At 45.4% G+C, this 15,150-nt stretch overlaps 8 protein-coding genes across 13 annotated transcripts; 6 read left to right on the plus strand and 2 right to left on the minus strand.

Annotated features, from left to right (window-relative positions):
* The first annotated feature begins 144 nt into the window (after positions 1-144).
* On the plus strand, positions 145-480 carry LOC6610617 (drosomycin). The gene has a single exon (XM_002035148.2). The coding sequence runs from the start codon at positions 169-171 to the stop codon at positions 379-381; it is 213 nt and encodes a 70-aa protein (XP_002035184.1). The 5' UTR covers positions 145-168; the 3' UTR covers positions 382-480.
* Positions 481-584: 104 nt separating this feature from the next.
* Positions 585-2,277, plus strand: LOC6610618 (drosomycin). The gene is made up of 2 exons (XM_032718210.1): positions 585-1,116; positions 1,174-2,277. Exon 1 carries the CDS (start codon positions 750-752, stop codon positions 1,023-1,025), a length of 276 nt encoding a protein of 91 aa, XP_032574101.1. The 5' UTR covers positions 585-749; the 3' UTR covers positions 1,026-1,116; positions 1,174-2,277.
* Positions 2,278-2,380: 103 nt separating this feature from the next.
* On the plus strand, positions 2,381-2,761 carry LOC6610619 (drosomycin). Its single transcript, XM_002035150.2, has one exon. It carries the CDS (start codon positions 2,444-2,446, stop codon positions 2,651-2,653), a length of 210 nt encoding a protein of 69 aa, XP_002035186.1. The 5' UTR covers positions 2,381-2,443; the 3' UTR covers positions 2,654-2,761.
* Positions 2,762-3,625: 864 nt separating this feature from the next.
* Positions 3,626-5,956, minus strand: LOC6610620 (phosphatidylinositol N-acetylglucosaminyltransferase subunit C). Of its 3 annotated transcripts, none has more exons than XM_032719612.1 (3): positions 4,647-4,725; positions 4,300-4,576; positions 3,626-4,197 (listed from the first exon to the last, which is right to left on the minus strand). In XM_032719612.1, exons 2-3 carry the CDS (start codon positions 4,417-4,419, stop codon positions 3,838-3,840), a joined length of 480 nt encoding a protein of 159 aa, XP_032575503.1. In that variant the 5' UTR covers positions 4,420-4,576; positions 4,647-4,725; the 3' UTR covers positions 3,626-3,837. The 3 variants fall into 3 exon arrangements, with proteins under 3 accessions (XP_032575503.1, XP_002035187.1, XP_032575502.1); XM_032719611.1 differs by adding an exon at positions 5,708-5,956 and having other exon boundaries at positions 4,085-4,202; positions 4,300-4,903; XM_002035151.2 differs by having other exon boundaries at positions 4,300-4,903.
* LOC6610621 (dolichol-phosphate mannose synthase subunit 2) lies at positions 5,162-6,261 on the plus strand. The gene is made up of 2 exons (XM_002035152.2): positions 5,162-5,513; positions 6,103-6,261. The coding sequence occupies exons 1-2, from the start codon at positions 5,405-5,407 to the stop codon at positions 6,237-6,239; spliced, it is 246 nt and encodes an 81-aa protein (XP_002035188.1). The 5' UTR covers positions 5,162-5,404; the 3' UTR covers positions 6,240-6,261.
* Positions 6,262-6,312: 51 nt separating this feature from the next.
* Positions 6,313-8,070, plus strand: LOC6610622. Its single transcript, XM_002035153.2, has one exon. It carries the CDS (start codon positions 6,327-6,329, stop codon positions 7,296-7,298), a length of 972 nt encoding a protein of 323 aa, XP_002035189.1. The 5' UTR covers positions 6,313-6,326; the 3' UTR covers positions 7,299-8,070.
* A 6-nt stretch (positions 8,071-8,076) lies between these two features.
* On the minus strand, positions 8,077-14,528 carry LOC6610623 (striatin-interacting protein 1 homolog). 2 transcript variants are annotated; one of them, XM_002035154.2, is made up of 4 exons: positions 14,297-14,528; positions 10,277-11,178; positions 8,491-10,217; positions 8,077-8,423 (listed from the first exon to the last, which is right to left on the minus strand). In XM_002035154.2, the coding sequence occupies exons 1-3, from the start codon at positions 14,489-14,491 to the stop codon at positions 8,507-8,509; spliced, it is 2,808 nt and encodes a 935-aa protein (XP_002035190.1). In that variant the 5' UTR covers positions 14,492-14,528; the 3' UTR covers positions 8,077-8,423; positions 8,491-8,506. The 2 variants fall into 2 exon arrangements, with proteins under 2 accessions (XP_002035190.1, XP_032575501.1); XM_032719610.1 differs by lacking the exon at positions 14,297-14,528 and having other exon boundaries at positions 10,277-11,485.
* Positions 11,896-14,228, plus strand: LOC6610624 (probable phospholipid hydroperoxide glutathione peroxidase). 3 transcript variants are annotated; one of them, XM_032719613.1, is made up of 4 exons: positions 11,920-12,000; positions 12,952-13,160; positions 13,460-13,783; positions 13,851-14,228. In XM_032719613.1, exons 2-4 carry the CDS (start codon positions 12,960-12,962, stop codon positions 14,040-14,042), a joined length of 717 nt encoding a protein of 238 aa, XP_032575504.1. In that variant the 5' UTR covers positions 11,920-12,000; positions 12,952-12,959; the 3' UTR covers positions 14,043-14,228. The 3 variants fall into 3 exon arrangements, with proteins under 3 accessions (XP_032575506.1, XP_032575504.1, XP_032575505.1); XM_032719615.1 differs by lacking the exon at positions 12,952-13,160 and having other exon boundaries at positions 11,896-12,000; XM_032719614.1 differs by lacking the exons at positions 11,920-12,000; positions 12,952-13,160 and adding an exon at positions 12,135-12,346.
* Positions 14,529-15,150: the final 622 nt, after the last annotated feature.

Here is a 15,150-nt window from a genome sequence, read left to right on the forward strand (position 1 = left end):
AACTAGCCAAGTAGCAAATGCATGCACAAATGATTTTGAAACATGCTAAAAAGATTATAGAAAATACAAGGAGGTGTTGTCCTATATAAGCGTCCCCACGAGCTGTCGATATCAAACGTCTTCGAGAACTCAAGTAAAGTACCAGACTCGTTGGGAACATCCGTTGCAATGGTGCAGATCAAATTCCTTTTCGTCTTCCTGGCTGTGATGACAATTGTTGTCCTGGCCGCCAATATCGCTGATGCCGATTGCCTTTCCGGCAAATACAAGGGTCCGTGCGCCGTCTGGGATAACGAGATGTGTCGTCGTATTTGCAAGGAAGAGGGACACATTAGTGGTCACTGCAGTCCCAGTCTGAAGTGCTGGTGCGAAGGATGCTGAATCCATACTAAATGCATTTTAAATGTGTATATAGAATACTTCATTCTAAACAAATAATATATAAATATATAGGCCACACATTTGGCTCTTACGCTCTTATCTCTCGCACGCACTGTTGTCTTTATATTAGTTAGGGGAAGTAAATGTTTACATACATCTTTAAACCGAAAAGATAGCAGCTCTAGGTAAATAACTCTTTATGATAACGATGCATTTTTTTCAATCAATGAAGTTGACAAGTGTTTCTGGAAAACTAGGATTATATCGGTTATTGTAAGCTTGAATTTCCGAGAAGCTTATCAAATGCTACGATCAAATAAAAAATCTTAAAATCTGTATCCCTATATAAGCGTCCCCACGGGTGGTCGATGCCAAACGCCTTTAAGAAATCAAGTAAAATTCGCGACTCGTTGAGAACATCAGTTGCAATGGTGCAGATCAAATTCCTGTTTGCCCTCCTTGCTGTAATGACCATCGTACTAATGGGGGCCAACACTGTTTCGGCCCGTGATTGCCTCTCTGGAACTTTCGGCGGTCCTTGCTGGGCCTGGAGTGGAGAAAAGTGCCGCCGTCTCTGCATTGAGGAGGGACATGTCAGTGGACACTGCAGTGGCGGGATGAAGTGCAGGTGCGAAGTATGCTAGATCCACTGCATTTCAAAAGTGCAAGCTGTATCTTCTGTTCACAGCACATAAGCATTGCCTTTCAGGCTTATCTTTTGATTTTATTTAAAGGGTAAGACTTACCACAGTCTTATAAACAAAAAGGTGCATAAATAATAAGAAGGTATAGCAATTCTATCTTCCCATGATAGCGATGTACATTTTTTCGCGTAAAAGGCCCAAAAGTATGCCTTTCGAAAGTTATATTGCAGTTATTTGCATTTTCACCTTTATGCTAATTCTGCTAATTCTGTACCTATATAAGAGTGCACTCGGGCTCAAGAAATTCAAATGCTGGTGCGAACAATGCTGAGGATCCTTATCGTCCAACGTGCTCAAATTTACATATGGTTGTCCGCATATGTTTAATGTATTTTTTATTGTTTTCAAAAGGAAAATAAAGAATATACTTCTCGGCAAATAATACAGTTTTATTTCTACTCAAAGAACGAATTCATTGTATAAAAAGTGATAAAATGGTTTTTTGGAGTCGTAATTTTCGATGCAATCCGAGTTCATGGCATTTCCTGATTCATTTTATGGATTGCATCAATCGGCAAGATTGCGAGCTCCGTATCGAGTTTCCAGGAAGCTTATCGAATTCAGATAAGAGTACTTGTGTGACATCAAAGTTAAGGCTACTAGCTAAGTAGCAAATGCATGCACAAAGGATTTTGAAACATGCTGAAAAATATTATTGGAAAAGCAAAGAGGTCCTATATAAATTTACTTCGAAAATGAGATTTAGAATGGAATAGAAGAAATAAAAGCAACGATGGGAAATAAAGACAAATTGACATGTTAATATTTCAAACAAATTATCATCCGTGTTACATTGAAAACTGCAAGTTTGGTGTTTTAATCCGGTTCTGGGTTTTCCTAGCATACTCGACAGTTCTACAATTTATGAATAAATTATATTTGTTATTGAAACTGGTTTAATTAGTTTCCTAGAAGTCTCGTGATAAATGGCACATTGCATAAAATCAGTGTCGGCATATTATTAATAGGCCATTTTCCAGAACTTAATAAATTAGAAAAACTACACATTCTTACTCAACTGCCAACTAAGAAGATTGCAGTGACACTTTATAGAGAAGACGAAATTTTATGCGACTTCCTTAGACATTTACCACAATGATCATTATCTTAAAAGCGAATACTTTCGAGTCAGTTTTTGTTATCTTATCAGCCCTAAAGTATGCCCTTCCATGAGATACAATTCAATAATTATCTCCATTTATCTGCCAATCAATTCCATAAATACGCCGAAGCTGGCAGAGTCGAAATTACCGGGCAGAGCGATCCCGATCCCTATATAAAGCGGTTGCTGGGGGTTTGGACTCATTAATCGAGTCCGAATTGTTCCGACAGTAGCACTCTGATTCAAAACCGACAACATGCACATCAAGTTCCTGTACCTCTTCCTGGCTGTGATGACCATCTTCATCCTGGACGCCAAGGAAGCCGATGCCGACTGTCTCTCCGGAAGATACGGAGGACCCTGCGCCGTCTGGGACAACGAGACCTGTCGTCGGGTGTGCAAGGAGGAAGGACGATCCAGTGGCCACTGCAGTCCCAGTCTGAAGTGCTGGTGCGAGGGATGCTAAGCCATCCTCCAAGGCGCGTTGCTCTAAAGTGCCGGAAAACTACTAAATATTATAGTTTGTAAAATCGGTTGATAACTATAAATAAACATATTATTGCAACGCAAATAACGCAATTATTCTCTATTTTAATTAAACACATTTGGTCGGCAAGCAGTTTACAATATCAATAGTACAAGACACTTGATTGATGGGAACTGCTCTGGTTTAACCTACTTCGTTCAACTGTGATACTAAGTTCGTCAGACAATTTAAAGATTCTTATTATAAGTTATTTAAATGTTTGTACTCATGACTCGAAAAGCTCTAGCATGTTTTCTTCAAGTTCCAATTCATTTGTTTTTATTTAGATTGTAACATGCTTCAAAAACGTCAAAGGCTATTCTATTATGAATAATTGCAGAAAATAGTGCGCTCCATAAAGCGAGGAATTATCAGGCAAACGATATGGTGTAATCAGGATTCTTTATCTCTCAGGAATGCGAACTGAAACTGTGGACGTAGCTTGAAACACAGCATGCTTACATAGAAAGGCTAAACCCAGAATACTAAAATAATGAAATCTCTGCTTAAACTAGGAGCTTCTGGGAAACCCTAGAGCGTGCGTGCACTTGATACAGATGTCACTCATCCATATTCCATAGTCTATTATTAAAGCAATTGCTTCCATTTATATGCGTTAGATAGGGTAAAATATATTCAATGTAGGCTCATGCGAATGTTTAATTATTATCTACGAAACGGGTTTTAGCCGCAGACGATTAAAAAGCTTCAACTGAATTTATTTTTAGTGTGAGTAAACCACAACAACGCTCAAAAACTCACCCTGTTCATTTAACTCCATTATATTTCAATTAAAAAACCTTTTGTTGGGTTGGGGTATGCCTTAAACTGATAACAATTTATTTAAAAAGCCATTCATAAGACGAAAATACAGTCCCCTATAGCTAATAAAATTACATAAATTTGAAAGGGTTATGGTTTTAAACACAAAAAGTATAATTTATTAAAAGGCTACTTACAAACTAACAGATATAACATGATACAAAAGATTAACATCAATGGCTTGGAATGAGTTTACAAAGTTATAAAAATGAGCGTGCAAAGGGTTAGTGATCAGTGAAGTGCTCCTCGACGTCGCCGCTACCAAGTCGTGGCGGCAACTGTTCTGAGAAGCGCAGCTGGCGCTATAAGTTGCCATCCAAGTTCTCCTCGGTGTTCTCCTCCACGATGGCCTCGTCCCAGGGCCCGTGGATGTTGAACTTGTACTGCTGCTGCCACACGAATATGAACGGGCAGACAAAGTTGATGAAAATGGTTGTGGAGATGTAGAGATAGAGCACCGGGCGCGATATACAGTACAGCGCCATACAGCATATTGAAAATATAGGCACCATGAATCCAGCATGCCAATTCGCTTCCGTCATTATGGGATAAAGGACGAAAAAGACGGCAGCCTCCACAAGGAGCACGAAGGCGTGATACGAAGTCGGCAGGCGGGAGGCTAGGCAAATGGATCCAAATATGGCGGCATTCAACGAGACGGCCTGCGCTTAACATGGAACAGGAAGTACTTCTATTATATAGGATTCTGAGGTGGTGTCGAGATCCATATACAATCAACACCAATAGTCGTACCTATTGCCTACCTTAGAGACCATGGCTACATCCAATCCATAGTGCCCAAATATCAGGTTGCCCAGAAGGACAAAGAAGGTCATCGTGTATATGGTGTCCGTGCTGATGGCCTGCGTTAGGGTGTGCAGCATCGGTGAGAAAAGGTAGCCAAAGAGAACCACTGTGACCAGGGTTTTGGAGTCCTCGCCCAGCAGGGCCCAGCTTAGACTCCTTCCTCGGTAGCACAGGTATCCAATTCCCGTGATCCCGCAACTGGGCACCAGGATCGTGGTAGGCGACACGCTGTCGCTGAGCATAAGTTGGTAGAGTATTAGGAAGCCGGTGATGCAGGAGATTTGGTTATTAAGTACTGTAATACCGGCAATTGCTTCGCCGAACGTATATATTCTACAATGTAGATTCGTGCGCAGATCCTTCAGAAAGCTGGCATCCGTGTAGTTGTCCGGATATTCCCGGTTGGAGTACAGGTTCTTCACCCATGGCTGCCGTTTCGATTGCCCCTTTTTTACCATTCTTAAACCATTTAAAAATTGTTTGTTTACAATCCTATTAGTGCTGGGTTATCAGCGTTCGATAGTATCAGTTACTATCGACATATCGATATTGTTTCATTCACTGAAAAGTAAAGAAAGTAAGTGCTGGCCACACTGTCTTGGTGATGCATGTTTCAGTATAAATATCGATGATAATAGTTTATTTGGAATATTAATGATATAATGTTCATCTCATCTCATCTCATCAAGGGACACTGCAGGCAAGCTATATATATAAAAATCGTATGTTGAAAATTATCCCCAAGCAGTATAAATCGATAAGAACATCAACTGGCGTTGCGCAAAACAGTTACTCGAGCTATCGATACTTCTTCGAGTGGTTGAACCACCACTACATTGAATTCGGAAATTTTTTGACGCACTTGTTTGTTTTGTTTACAATTACACCACGAAAGTAAATCGGCAGCTACGAAACATTAGGGATTCGTGCGGCGGGACAACGATCAGTGGACAGTGAAGCAGTCCGTCCGGGGAGAACGCCCCATGAGCAGTTTTACAAACAAATCGCCGGTCGCGTGTTCTTTCGCCAGAGAAACCCCAGAATTTCCGAGAATAGCTATTTATGGCTTCGAATGCGCAACTCGGGAAAATCATTTTGATATCTGCAATCGCCGTGTTCTTCTACTACTTCTTTTGGGTGGCCGTCCTCCCGTTTATGCTCATCGATGAAGGTGAGTTTTCCACGGCTTGCGTTATTCCCCCGCTAATACATAAGTTTTATTGAATAATCTCGCGCTTTTGTGTAGTAATTAAAGTGACGCCGCGGCGTAAATTGGTCACGATGTTCAAGTATATATATATAGTTGGCAATGTACGAGGATGAACCCGTGTGTTTTACAGAGGTGACCATCCTAACAGGGGTTACCTGGAATGCGGCTGTACGATGCTCTAAGCTCGGGTCAAGGTCACCGACGACTAGAGATGATAGGCGTACAGTAATCGCCCGATATGTGCGCAGTCAAGCTAGTTAGCTAGTTTAGAGTCTAGGCAGGTAAAAGTGATTAACAAGTGGTACCACTGTATCATGTGGTTCCAAATCTGGGTGTGTACTCAGCTAATTATTTTCGGTGGTTTTTCCTCCTAGATATTGGATATTCACTTTATACATATTTCATGATCGCAGGTTTGCCGTTCCGTGACAATTTTAATTTGTTGCTATTAAAAGTAATCATATAAACAGTACACTTACGTATTTTCTTTCCTGGCCTGTTATCAAATGAAACACTTGTGAACATGAGTATACTTTACAAACTTTTACAGGCAATCCCATTCGGCTGTTCTTTCCACCGCTGAAGTACGCTTTCATTGTACCCACCGTGTTCGGGGTGATCTTCCTCGGCGGCATCGCCGCGTTCTCCTTTTACCACATCTGGAGCCTGAGAGTGAAACGCGATTAAGGGGGTTATCCGGGGGGTTATCTTGCGCGGTGCGAACGTACGATTCCACTGAAAAACTAGGAAGAGCGATAGTCAGTCGAGGACAAGATGCCGCAGTGGCTGGTCATTGGTATCTCGGGCGTCACCTGTGGCGGCAAGACGACGCTAGCCCACAGCCTGCACGACTACTTCAAGGGTCTGAGCGGAGCGCCGCTGTGGAACTCACCGTACACCATTGGCGAGGTGCGTCTGATCTCGCAGGATGACTACTTTCTGCCCGTGGAGGACAAGCGACATCAGCGGAATGAGGCGCTCAACGCCATCAACTTCGAGCTCATCACCTCGCTGGACATGGCCAAGATGCTGAACGACATAGCGCACATAATCAAGGGGCAACATGTGGCTCCCGAGCCACAGGAGCAGCTTGTGACCTATGCCAACTTCGAGCACTACGCCCTGCAGTTCCAGCAACAGTACCAGTACAATTCGAACTACTACAAACAGGCCAATGGCGGGGTCTATCAATATCCGCCACATCAGCACCCGAGACATCACCCCCATCACCAGCAGCACCACCACCAGCAGCAGCAAATCCAGCAGCAGCAGCAGCACATTATGCGCATCAATGCCCAGATTGCCGCCCAGTTGAGGGACAAGAAGGTCAACTTCCTCCTGGTCGAGGGTTTCATGATCTTCAACCAGCCGGAGCTGCTGGCCCTGTGCAACCTTAAGTATCACTTCCATCTGCCCTATGAGAAGTGCTTCGAGCGGCGCAGTAAGCGCACCTACGATCCACCCGATGTCACGGGCTATTTCGAGCTCTGTGTGTGGCCGCACTACGAAAAGAACTTCAGCGAGTACCGCGACTGCAAGGACATCACATTCCTCAATGGCGAGATCGGCAAAGAGAAGATCTTCAAGTTCGTCCTCCAGCGCATCGTCCACTATTTCGAGGAGCGCTGCGAGGTCCCGGCTCCTGCTCCCGTCGTCTGTCCGCCGCAGCAGAAACGCTTCGGGATGCTCTACATGGGTCCGAGCAATAACAACGTCATGCCGACGGCGTGTCCCATGGAGCAATAGATTGTCCTTGGATCCAGAGTACAATAATTGAATATTGTTTAGTAGTAGGATGTTAAACGGTTCAAAATTGTTTGGATTACTTCTCCGAATCGTGGCTAAAATTCCCATATTACGTTATAGTTGTAAGCTACTCTAAGGGTGGTTCGATTTTAAATTGTTAAAAGTATGATCTAAAATCAATTATTTAATCCAAATTAAAAATGTGAGTTTTTGGAACTTAAGCCAATTTTAAGCATCGCAAAGTCCAAAGAAAAGTGCAGTATTGTTTAGAGAATATTTTAATTGTTTTGCCCAACCTACAACTTCCAAGGCCGATTTGCTTACAGTTTCTAGCTTCTTTTCACGGAACAATCGAAAAAAATCGACCCGCCCTAGGATACAACTATTATTAGTTAGTCTTTATTTCGTATTAAGATAGTTATTATGGGTGACATGGTCTCTCTTGTGGAGAATGCTCTTGTAACCAGATTGTGAAATGAAGAAACTCGGTTCAGGAATTCATATTTAGCTGTGCTAACTATTATATTGTATTGTTTACTATTACGTCATGGAATTTAGCAAAACCCCAACGAGGCATTTGGTATGGGGCGTTTTTATGGAGTCGAAAAGTTATTGTACTATATAATGGATATTTATATATGCACCTTGTAAATACCGTAGTGTATATTTACCAAATTAAACCTATCTTTAAGACTATGACCTAAAAGAATTATATATTTTTTTCTTGTGCGAAACAAAACACACATACGAATAAACAGACATTTAACCTCAAGCCAAGTGTCGTTTTCGAACTAGCAAATTTGTTTATTCCGCTACAGAAGCCGATTACCGCGATCCGTTTCAAGGGCTCGCGGAAAAGGTAAAATAATAAATATATAAATTAAAAAATACAATCATTACATATACAGGCTTGTCATCGCTATGGGTATGGTATTCGCGTATGCTAGTTAGTTAGGAGGAGCGCAGCGGAGGCCCGTGGCTTGCCAAATTATTGCCAATTCAGTGAGTAGTTGGTGTTTCAATCGTGGTCGGGCTACATGGATTATATCAATGTACTTCTTAATGCTTACAATTACGTTAATAACTTCTTGCTTTTATGACGCGCATGTGGATCCTACAGAGCAGCTGTAATTCAAAAAGGAATCACGTAAATAAAAGTGTGACGGGGCAGATGCGGGATTCAGATGCTCACCGATGGCAGCCCTGCCCTAGAGGGCGTCCCAGTCGGTCTGACTGTTGTAGACCTCCTCCTCCAGCCAGACCGCGTAGTTGGCCTTGAAGTAATCCGTCAGCTCGACCTTGCGATCCCACCAGCCCGAGTGTCCGAAGAAGGCAAAGTCCGATTGGGTGAGGATCTCGTCGCTGGGGAATCCACCCTCCACACCATAGTCGTTAAGCTGCTGCTGCTGGCTGTGGCCGCCATTGCCACCGCCACCGTTATTTCCATAGCCATTTGCGTCGCCATTATTGCCACATCCATTGTTGCCCGCCATCATGTTGGATTGCTGGGCGTTCTCCGCATTCTGAGCTGCCGTACCGTTGTTTCCACACTTCTGGGTGGCTTCCGGATAGCGTCGCAGGTTGAATCGATCCACGCAGGCCCGCAGCGTGCACTCCTCCGCCTGGAAATCCCAGGGACGCGACTCCAGGTCGTTGCCAAAGGCCCAGTCGTCGTTTAGACGATGCCGCACCTTGGCGTAAATTGCACTCATGGTCTTCATATTGGACTTGCGCCACTGGCGACCCAAGTACTTGGTCTGCATCTTGAGCAGCTTCAGCACGTACAGCTGCATCATGGCGTGACGCACCTTAAGGGTCTTCTTCAGGATCGGTGCCGACTTGAATACCACCAGCATCATCACTCGCGAGTGCTTCCACTTGATAAGCTTGTTAAGGATGCGCAGCAGGTTAATGCAGGAGAACACGTTCCGCCAAGAGTAGGACTTATCGGACATCTCTCCGCCGTACACAAAGCTATCGCCACTCAAATCCGGTTGCTCACCAATTACGCACGACGGGAAATCGAGCAGGGGAATGGAGTTCTTTGTGTTCACGTACTCTGTGATTGTCTGATTGAAGAACTTCAAAACCAGCGGGATGCAGTTGGCAAACACCAGATGCTGCGACATGAACTCAAACTGGTAAACATGGTTTATCTTGAAATGCTTTAAATATAGCAGGATGATGGCCGAGACAGCCTTCACAATGATCTCCTTATGCCGACCAATGTCGACGGTTAGCTTTGTTGATTGGGTCGCCGTTAGCGGCATCTTCCTAGGCAGCACATCGGCCATTATGTTGATGCTCTCCGTTTTGGACTTGGACGTTGGCGAAGCTGCCAGAAGGACCTTGAGCAGGGCGATCATATACTGCGGCAGGTTTGGCAGGATGGCTTGGTACAGCACCTCAGCCGGGGTCAGTTTGATTTCGTCCTCGTGCGTGGAAATGGGGTTCCTAGCTATGTCCTCCTCCTTCTTGATTTGCACATCGGCCAGACTCATATACATGTGCCGCTGCAGCGTCTTAAAGCCCTCGTGAATGGGTTGCGGCAGTCCAGCCAGACTCTCGTGGTCACCAATCAGCGAATACCCTATGAACTTATTCCGCGAAATATCCAGAAACTGGTCAATGTCCTTTTGTCGCACCTTGGGCGTCCAGGGCAGGCGAGCCGTGATCTGTACCGGAGGCACAGCAGCGGGTGGCTGTGTTAGGCTAGGCTGGTTGTTTGGATTTGCCGTCGAGGTGGTGGATGCGGACGAAGAGGGGTCATCGTAGGGCCTGTAGTACTGAGAGAGTTCTTCCTCCCCGTTTCCGCCATTGCCGCTGCCATTGTTGGCATTATTTTGACCCTCGTTGCCACCCATCTCCATGTCTATCTGCTCGGGCTCGTCCAGGAAACGCTGCTTCATCAGGGAGCGTCTGTGGGGCAAGGGAAATGAATTAGAAAGTGTACATAAGTGATCTCAGGCTCCGCTTACTTGAAGTTCCTCTTGGGATACTGGTTCTCCAGTATATCAGTAGCTGTGGCTGGCGGGGAGCTGGCTCGCATGCACTTGGTTACCTCCAGCGTGTCCTCGGTGATGGGTTCTAAGCCCACCTTCAATCGATACTCGTTCTTGAGATTCTTGAGCACATCCATGCCTCCCAGTCCCAGCAGCGAAACTTTCCACAGCAGCAGGACAACCTTCTTCATGGGGAACTGCGGTGCTGCGCCACTGCAAAACCTTGTGATCATGCCCAGCAGCTTGACGGCCAGGAGTTCGCCATCTGGTAGTGGCGAGTTGATCTCCTGCACAAAGGAGTCGGCCAGCTCCCTGTAGTCCTCGCTGCCCTTTTCCCGTTCATCACGAATAGTTTCTGTGATGATGTAGAGCACAGACAGGATCACCCGGATGTCCGTGGAGTCCACAAGCGTAACGTTGGTGATCTTGACGGCCACAATGTCCGGAGAGCAGGCGCTTTCGATCTCCATGTTGAGCAGGTCGATGAAGGATGCGAAGACGCCGAGTTGGTAGAGCACCAGCACATTGTCCCTGGTGATCTGGTGCTGCTCCTCGTCCGATTGCACCTCCGCCCAGCAGCCTTGGGCCAGGTACAGGATGCACCGGGCGGCCTGCATCCGAAAGGATCGATCGGAGACCTCTAGCTGGTCCACCAGCTTCATCACAATGCCGCGCTGGGAGGCGGAGTCCTGCTTCTGCCAGTTGGGCGGCAGGTCGTACAGCTCCATCTGGTCCTCGAAGGCCTTCACGTTCATCTGAAACTCGCTGAACTCCGTGTAGCTATACAGCTCGGCGATCTCGTTTTGGTAGCCATCCACGTCCGCGTACACGAAGTCCAGGTCGGGCCCGTCGCAGTTGGCGTCCGCATCGTGGGTGTCCTGTTCAAAGGAGTTGTTTATAGATGTGAGCATCATTCCGCAAATCCTTTTTCGCCACTCAGGGATCTCTATTGTGTGCGAGCTTATGTGTGTGAGTGTGGGCTCCGCGTGTATGTGTATCCTGCGGCGGTGGGCGGTGCGCCTGGCGTGGGCGTGGTTGCTCCTGCTCGCTGACTTTCTCTCCTCCTTTGTCTTAGTAGCACATGGACGTACTAAGCAATTCGCACTGCATTTCACTGGGAAATTTCGACTGCAATTTGTTTCTCGCCAAAAACAAAAACGCACAATGGAAAAAGAAGAAAATTCGTACGACCGTTTGCTGTGTGGGTGGAAAATACCAACCAGCAAATGGTGTTGGCTGTCTGGCAATGCCGTTCGAGCGGATCTGGCAACGACTGATTGCAATTGCCGCTATTTTAAATTTAAAATAAGGGTTTTTTTGAATTGGGAACCAACTTTGATATTTCGTGCTTACAAAATATGAATAGTAATGATAATTTCATAAAGCCCTTGTTATGCTGAATGCTCACAATACAAAATTATATAAAATAAGAAGCTTAAACCTTTTAAGGTTAGATACTTTAATTAAAGGCTTTTACTCTCATGTTTAAAATAAGAATGTAGGGCTTAACCGCCACACTTGGGAACTCTGGAAAAGTTGTACTCCTAGTGTGACCAGACCAGAACATAGTGATTACATTATCAAGTGCTTTCAAATACACATATAAATAATGGTTTTTGTAAGTCGCCGGTTTCAGTTTTATTTACGCTGCGAAAGTGAGAAAGTGCCCAGTGCCATTAGTCATTGCTATTACGCCATAAGTAAGCCTAAACAATAATAAGCCAGCTGTCGTGATTAAGCACAGCATAATCAGGCCGAAAACACAGCTGGTCGAGGTGACAAGAATATATTTACATAAAGCAGGGAAAACAATCGAATCGAATCTGAACTTTGCTACCGATTTTCGCCCATATCAGCGTGAGCTTGCAGAATCTCGGCATTCGCATTCTATATTTGTATCCCTGCATCCAAAACTCACAGCAGATCGTTGTGAAATCGTACACATAGTCGATATATAGCGCAGTAATGGCCGGCCGCTCCATCGTCCACTTTTTTCTGGGGTCCGTGGCAATCGCCCTGGGATCGTACATCTACTTCACCATGCAAGTAATTACCCAGAACACTAACTATCCCTCCAAATTGCTGTCCAATCAACTCGAACAATGGTTTGCATGTGCAATGAGCGGCGGTAACGAGGCAGCCTCGTGGGTAACGTGGGCCAATCCTGGCCAGCTTAAAGGTCACTGTGCGTGGCCACTAGGTTGCGTGACTCACACGGAGCTGGGATATACGGAGTTGTGTACATATAGCTCTTGACTTTGACCCCGATGAATTATTCAGCGTCACTGTGACCAGAAGCCAAGAGTTCTTGCGCGTGATGTATGTAGGATTGGGCGGATTCGGAAACCCATTATCACAAAGTGAAATAATCTTGAATGTTTATCGTCCGGTTGTCTACTACAATCATAGAAGTGCACACTTTCTTATTCGGAAATAAGATAGCTACGAATTCTAGAACACTTACTACTTTACTACTACTTGCTATTTTCTATTTAACTATTTCGTTAATCAGTAGAAATTTGGATTTGATTTTTATGTTTTTCCATTGAATTGTTTGAAACGATTGTTGTTCGATCTGATACACAACGTACACTTCCACACTAGTAATTCATTCACTAAATTTGAACACTCTGCCCGGTTATTATTTGCAGTTTAAAGAATGAGTCTCAGGCAGTTTCAAAACATTTCCCGCCAGGCCCTCAGGTGCTACTCGATGAGGCGGACCCTGGGCCCCGTCCTCGAGCTGAGTCGCGGTCAGAGGCAGTGCCTTCGCCTCTGCACCGTCCTGCTTCCCGTGAGCTGTGCGGCCACGCCCACATACGCCACCTCCTCAGCCGCCCAACACTCCACAGCAGCTGCCGTGAGTAGTGCTGATTGCTAGTTGACTAGATCCTAACCCGTTGACTAACTCAGTTGCTTGTCTCTGCGCCAAACTAAACGATGTAGCCTTTGCCACTGCCTGTGCTCTCTGTTTTCTGTTGCCTGTTCACTGCAATAAACCGCGTGGACTGGGTCGATTTTGATACTGAATATAGTGTTCCATACCCCGATTGAATATAAGGCTATAAATATCTATATTTCTTGATCAAAACATCGACCCAAGCCTTCACACCTACTAGTAATTATGCAATGCTAACTCCCATTTTCCATTGCTTCCAGATCGACATGTCTGCTAACGGAGATTACAAGAACGCCGCCTCGATCTACGAGTTCACCGTGAAGGACACCCATGGCAACGATATTTCGCTGGAAAAGTACAAGGGCAAGGTGGTCCTGGTGGTGAACATCGCCTCCAAGTGCGGCCTGACCAAGAACAACTACCAGAAGCTGACGGATCTGAAGGAGAAGTACGGCGAGCGCGGCCTGGTGATCCTCAACTTCCCGTGCAATCAGTTTGGATCCCAGATGCCGGAGGCCGATGGAGAGGCCATGGTGTGCCACCTGCGCGACTCCAAGGCTGACATAGGCGAGGTGTTCGCCAAGGTAAGTCTATTAAAGCTGCTAGCTGATTGCTGTAGACCGAGTTACTAAGCTTGCCCCACCCCCGCAGGTCGATGTGAATGGAGATAATGCGGCGCCGCTGTACAAATACCTGAAGGCCAAGCAGACCGGCACCCTGGGCAGCGGAATCAAGTGGAACTTCACCAAGTTCCTGGTGAACAAGGAGGGCGTGCCCATTAACCGATATGCCCCGACCACCGATCCCATGGACATCGCCAAGGACATTGAGAAGCTGCTGTAGATGTGACCTAGACGTTAGCTGCCCTTTGGACTGTGTTTTTGCGTAGCTTTAGCTTGTAACCGCCTGGCCACAGATAGTCTTGTGGCCGGCCACATGCACCGCATGGTATATATATTGTCTACTCCTTACTGGTTTTGATTCCCACCCGCAAACATAATAAACGCCATTCGTGGTTACCACACTATATCTGGGTGTTTGGCGACGCAGGGCACGTACTTTGATCGGAACTTGGAACTGTATCAATTCGCACTTACCGTGTCAACACTGGCGCGTTCACTTCGCTTGTTCGAAGCAGCAATGCTGCTAAGCACATTGATGCCAGACTGGATGCACTGCATCGTCGAAGATCTGGCGATGTTCTCGGCGTCGCAGTATTCTTTCACGGCGCCACAGCTTAACTGGTCTTTACAAGTGTCAAAAAGGAGTTTGTTTTTCTGCTTGCAAGCCATATATATTTGTTAGGTGACTGTGAAATTTGGAGATGTCATATTGAGCGGCAAACGAAATTCACAAAAGAGAGATATGATAAATATTCTTTAAAGACTTACTTTTTCTGTGAGTAGACGATATCTGCTTTAAAATATTCCCCCTTACCAATTTGACCTTATTGGTGGTTACTTTGAGTGCAGAAAAAAGCAAAAGTACTTCACATTAACCTTTACCTTCTTTCCGAATTCGAGTGCTCCGAGTATTCGCCAAATGCTCGCCAAACTTCGATTGCGCAAGTTTGCCTGACCAGCACCCCCAAAACCAAAAAATGCGAATCCGTCAGCCCATTGGGGCGCCGATCTCCAGCTGCTCCTCCTCCAGTGGAGCAGTTCAACGTCTCGGCCGGATTTCAAGTTCAAACCAGCTGCCTATAGCGGCGACTCCGACCTTCCGACAATTACACGAAAATGCTGCACTCACCATTTACGGATGCCATCGAATTTCGCAGTGGAGATCAGGCGGAGAAAAACCAAACTGATGAACTGGAGCGAAATTAAAGATCTGTATTGGACTAGCTTCTTGTACCCTAAGGAACTCTTCCCAAATCAAGAAAATATTTTAATAAAATCGGATATTAAATGATATATGATATATATGAGATATATGAACGAACTTAGTC

This window comes from Drosophila sechellia, chromosome 3L (genome assembly GCF_004382195.2).
Source record: "Drosophila sechellia strain sech25 chromosome 3L, ASM438219v1, whole genome shotgun sequence".
Classification (NCBI taxonomy): domain Eukaryota; kingdom Metazoa; phylum Arthropoda; class Insecta; order Diptera; family Drosophilidae; genus Drosophila; species Drosophila sechellia.

Coding starts and splice junctions, on each gene's coding strand:
- LOC6610617 (XM_002035148.2), top strand. CDS start 169: ATGGTGCAGATCAAATTCCTTTTCGTCTTCCTGGCTGTGATGACAATT.
- LOC6610618 (XM_032718210.1), top strand. CDS start 750: ATGCCAAACGCCTTTAAGAAATCAAGTAAAATTCGCGACTCGTTGAGA.
- LOC6610619 (XM_002035150.2), top strand. CDS start 2,444: ATGCACATCAAGTTCCTGTACCTCTTCCTGGCTGTGATGACCATCTTC.
- LOC6610620 (XM_002035151.2), bottom strand. CDS start 4,800: ATGGTAAAAAAGGGGCAATCGAAACGGCAGCCATGGGTGAAGAACCTG. Junction 4,198..4,299: donor ATGTAGCCATGGTCTCTAAG/GTAGGCAATAGG, acceptor TGTTAAGCGCAG/GCCGTCTCGTTGAATGCCGC.
- LOC6610621 (XM_002035152.2), top strand. CDS start 5,405: ATGGCTTCGAATGCGCAACTCGGGAAAATCATTTTGATATCTGCAATC. Junction 5,514..6,102: donor GTTTATGCTCATCGATGAAG/GTGAGTTTTCCA, acceptor AAACTTTTACAG/GCAATCCCATTCGGCTGTTC.
- LOC6610622 (XM_002035153.2), top strand. CDS start 6,327: ATGCCGCAGTGGCTGGTCATTGGTATCTCGGGCGTCACCTGTGGCGGC.
- LOC6610624 (XM_032719613.1), top strand. CDS start 12,960: ATGAGTCTCAGGCAGTTTCAAAACATTTCCCGCCAGGCCCTCAGGTGC. Junction 13,161..13,459: donor AACACTCCACAGCAGCTGCC/GTGAGTAGTGCT, acceptor CATTGCTTCCAG/ATCGACATGTCTGCTAACGG. Junction 13,784..13,850: donor TAGGCGAGGTGTTCGCCAAG/GTAAGTCTATTA, acceptor CCACCCCCGCAG/GTCGATGTGAATGGAGATAA.
- LOC6610623 (XM_002035154.2), bottom strand. CDS start 14,491: ATGGCTTGCAAGCAGAAAAACAAACTCCTTTTTGACACTTGTAAAGAC. Junction 11,179..14,296: donor AACGCGCCAGTGTTGACACG/GTAAGTGCGAAT, acceptor TCCTTTGAACAG/GACACCCACGATGCGGACGC. Junction 10,218..10,276: donor TATCCCAAGAGGAACTTCAA/GTAAGCGGAGCC, acceptor CTTGCCCCACAG/ACGCTCCCTGATGAAGCAGC.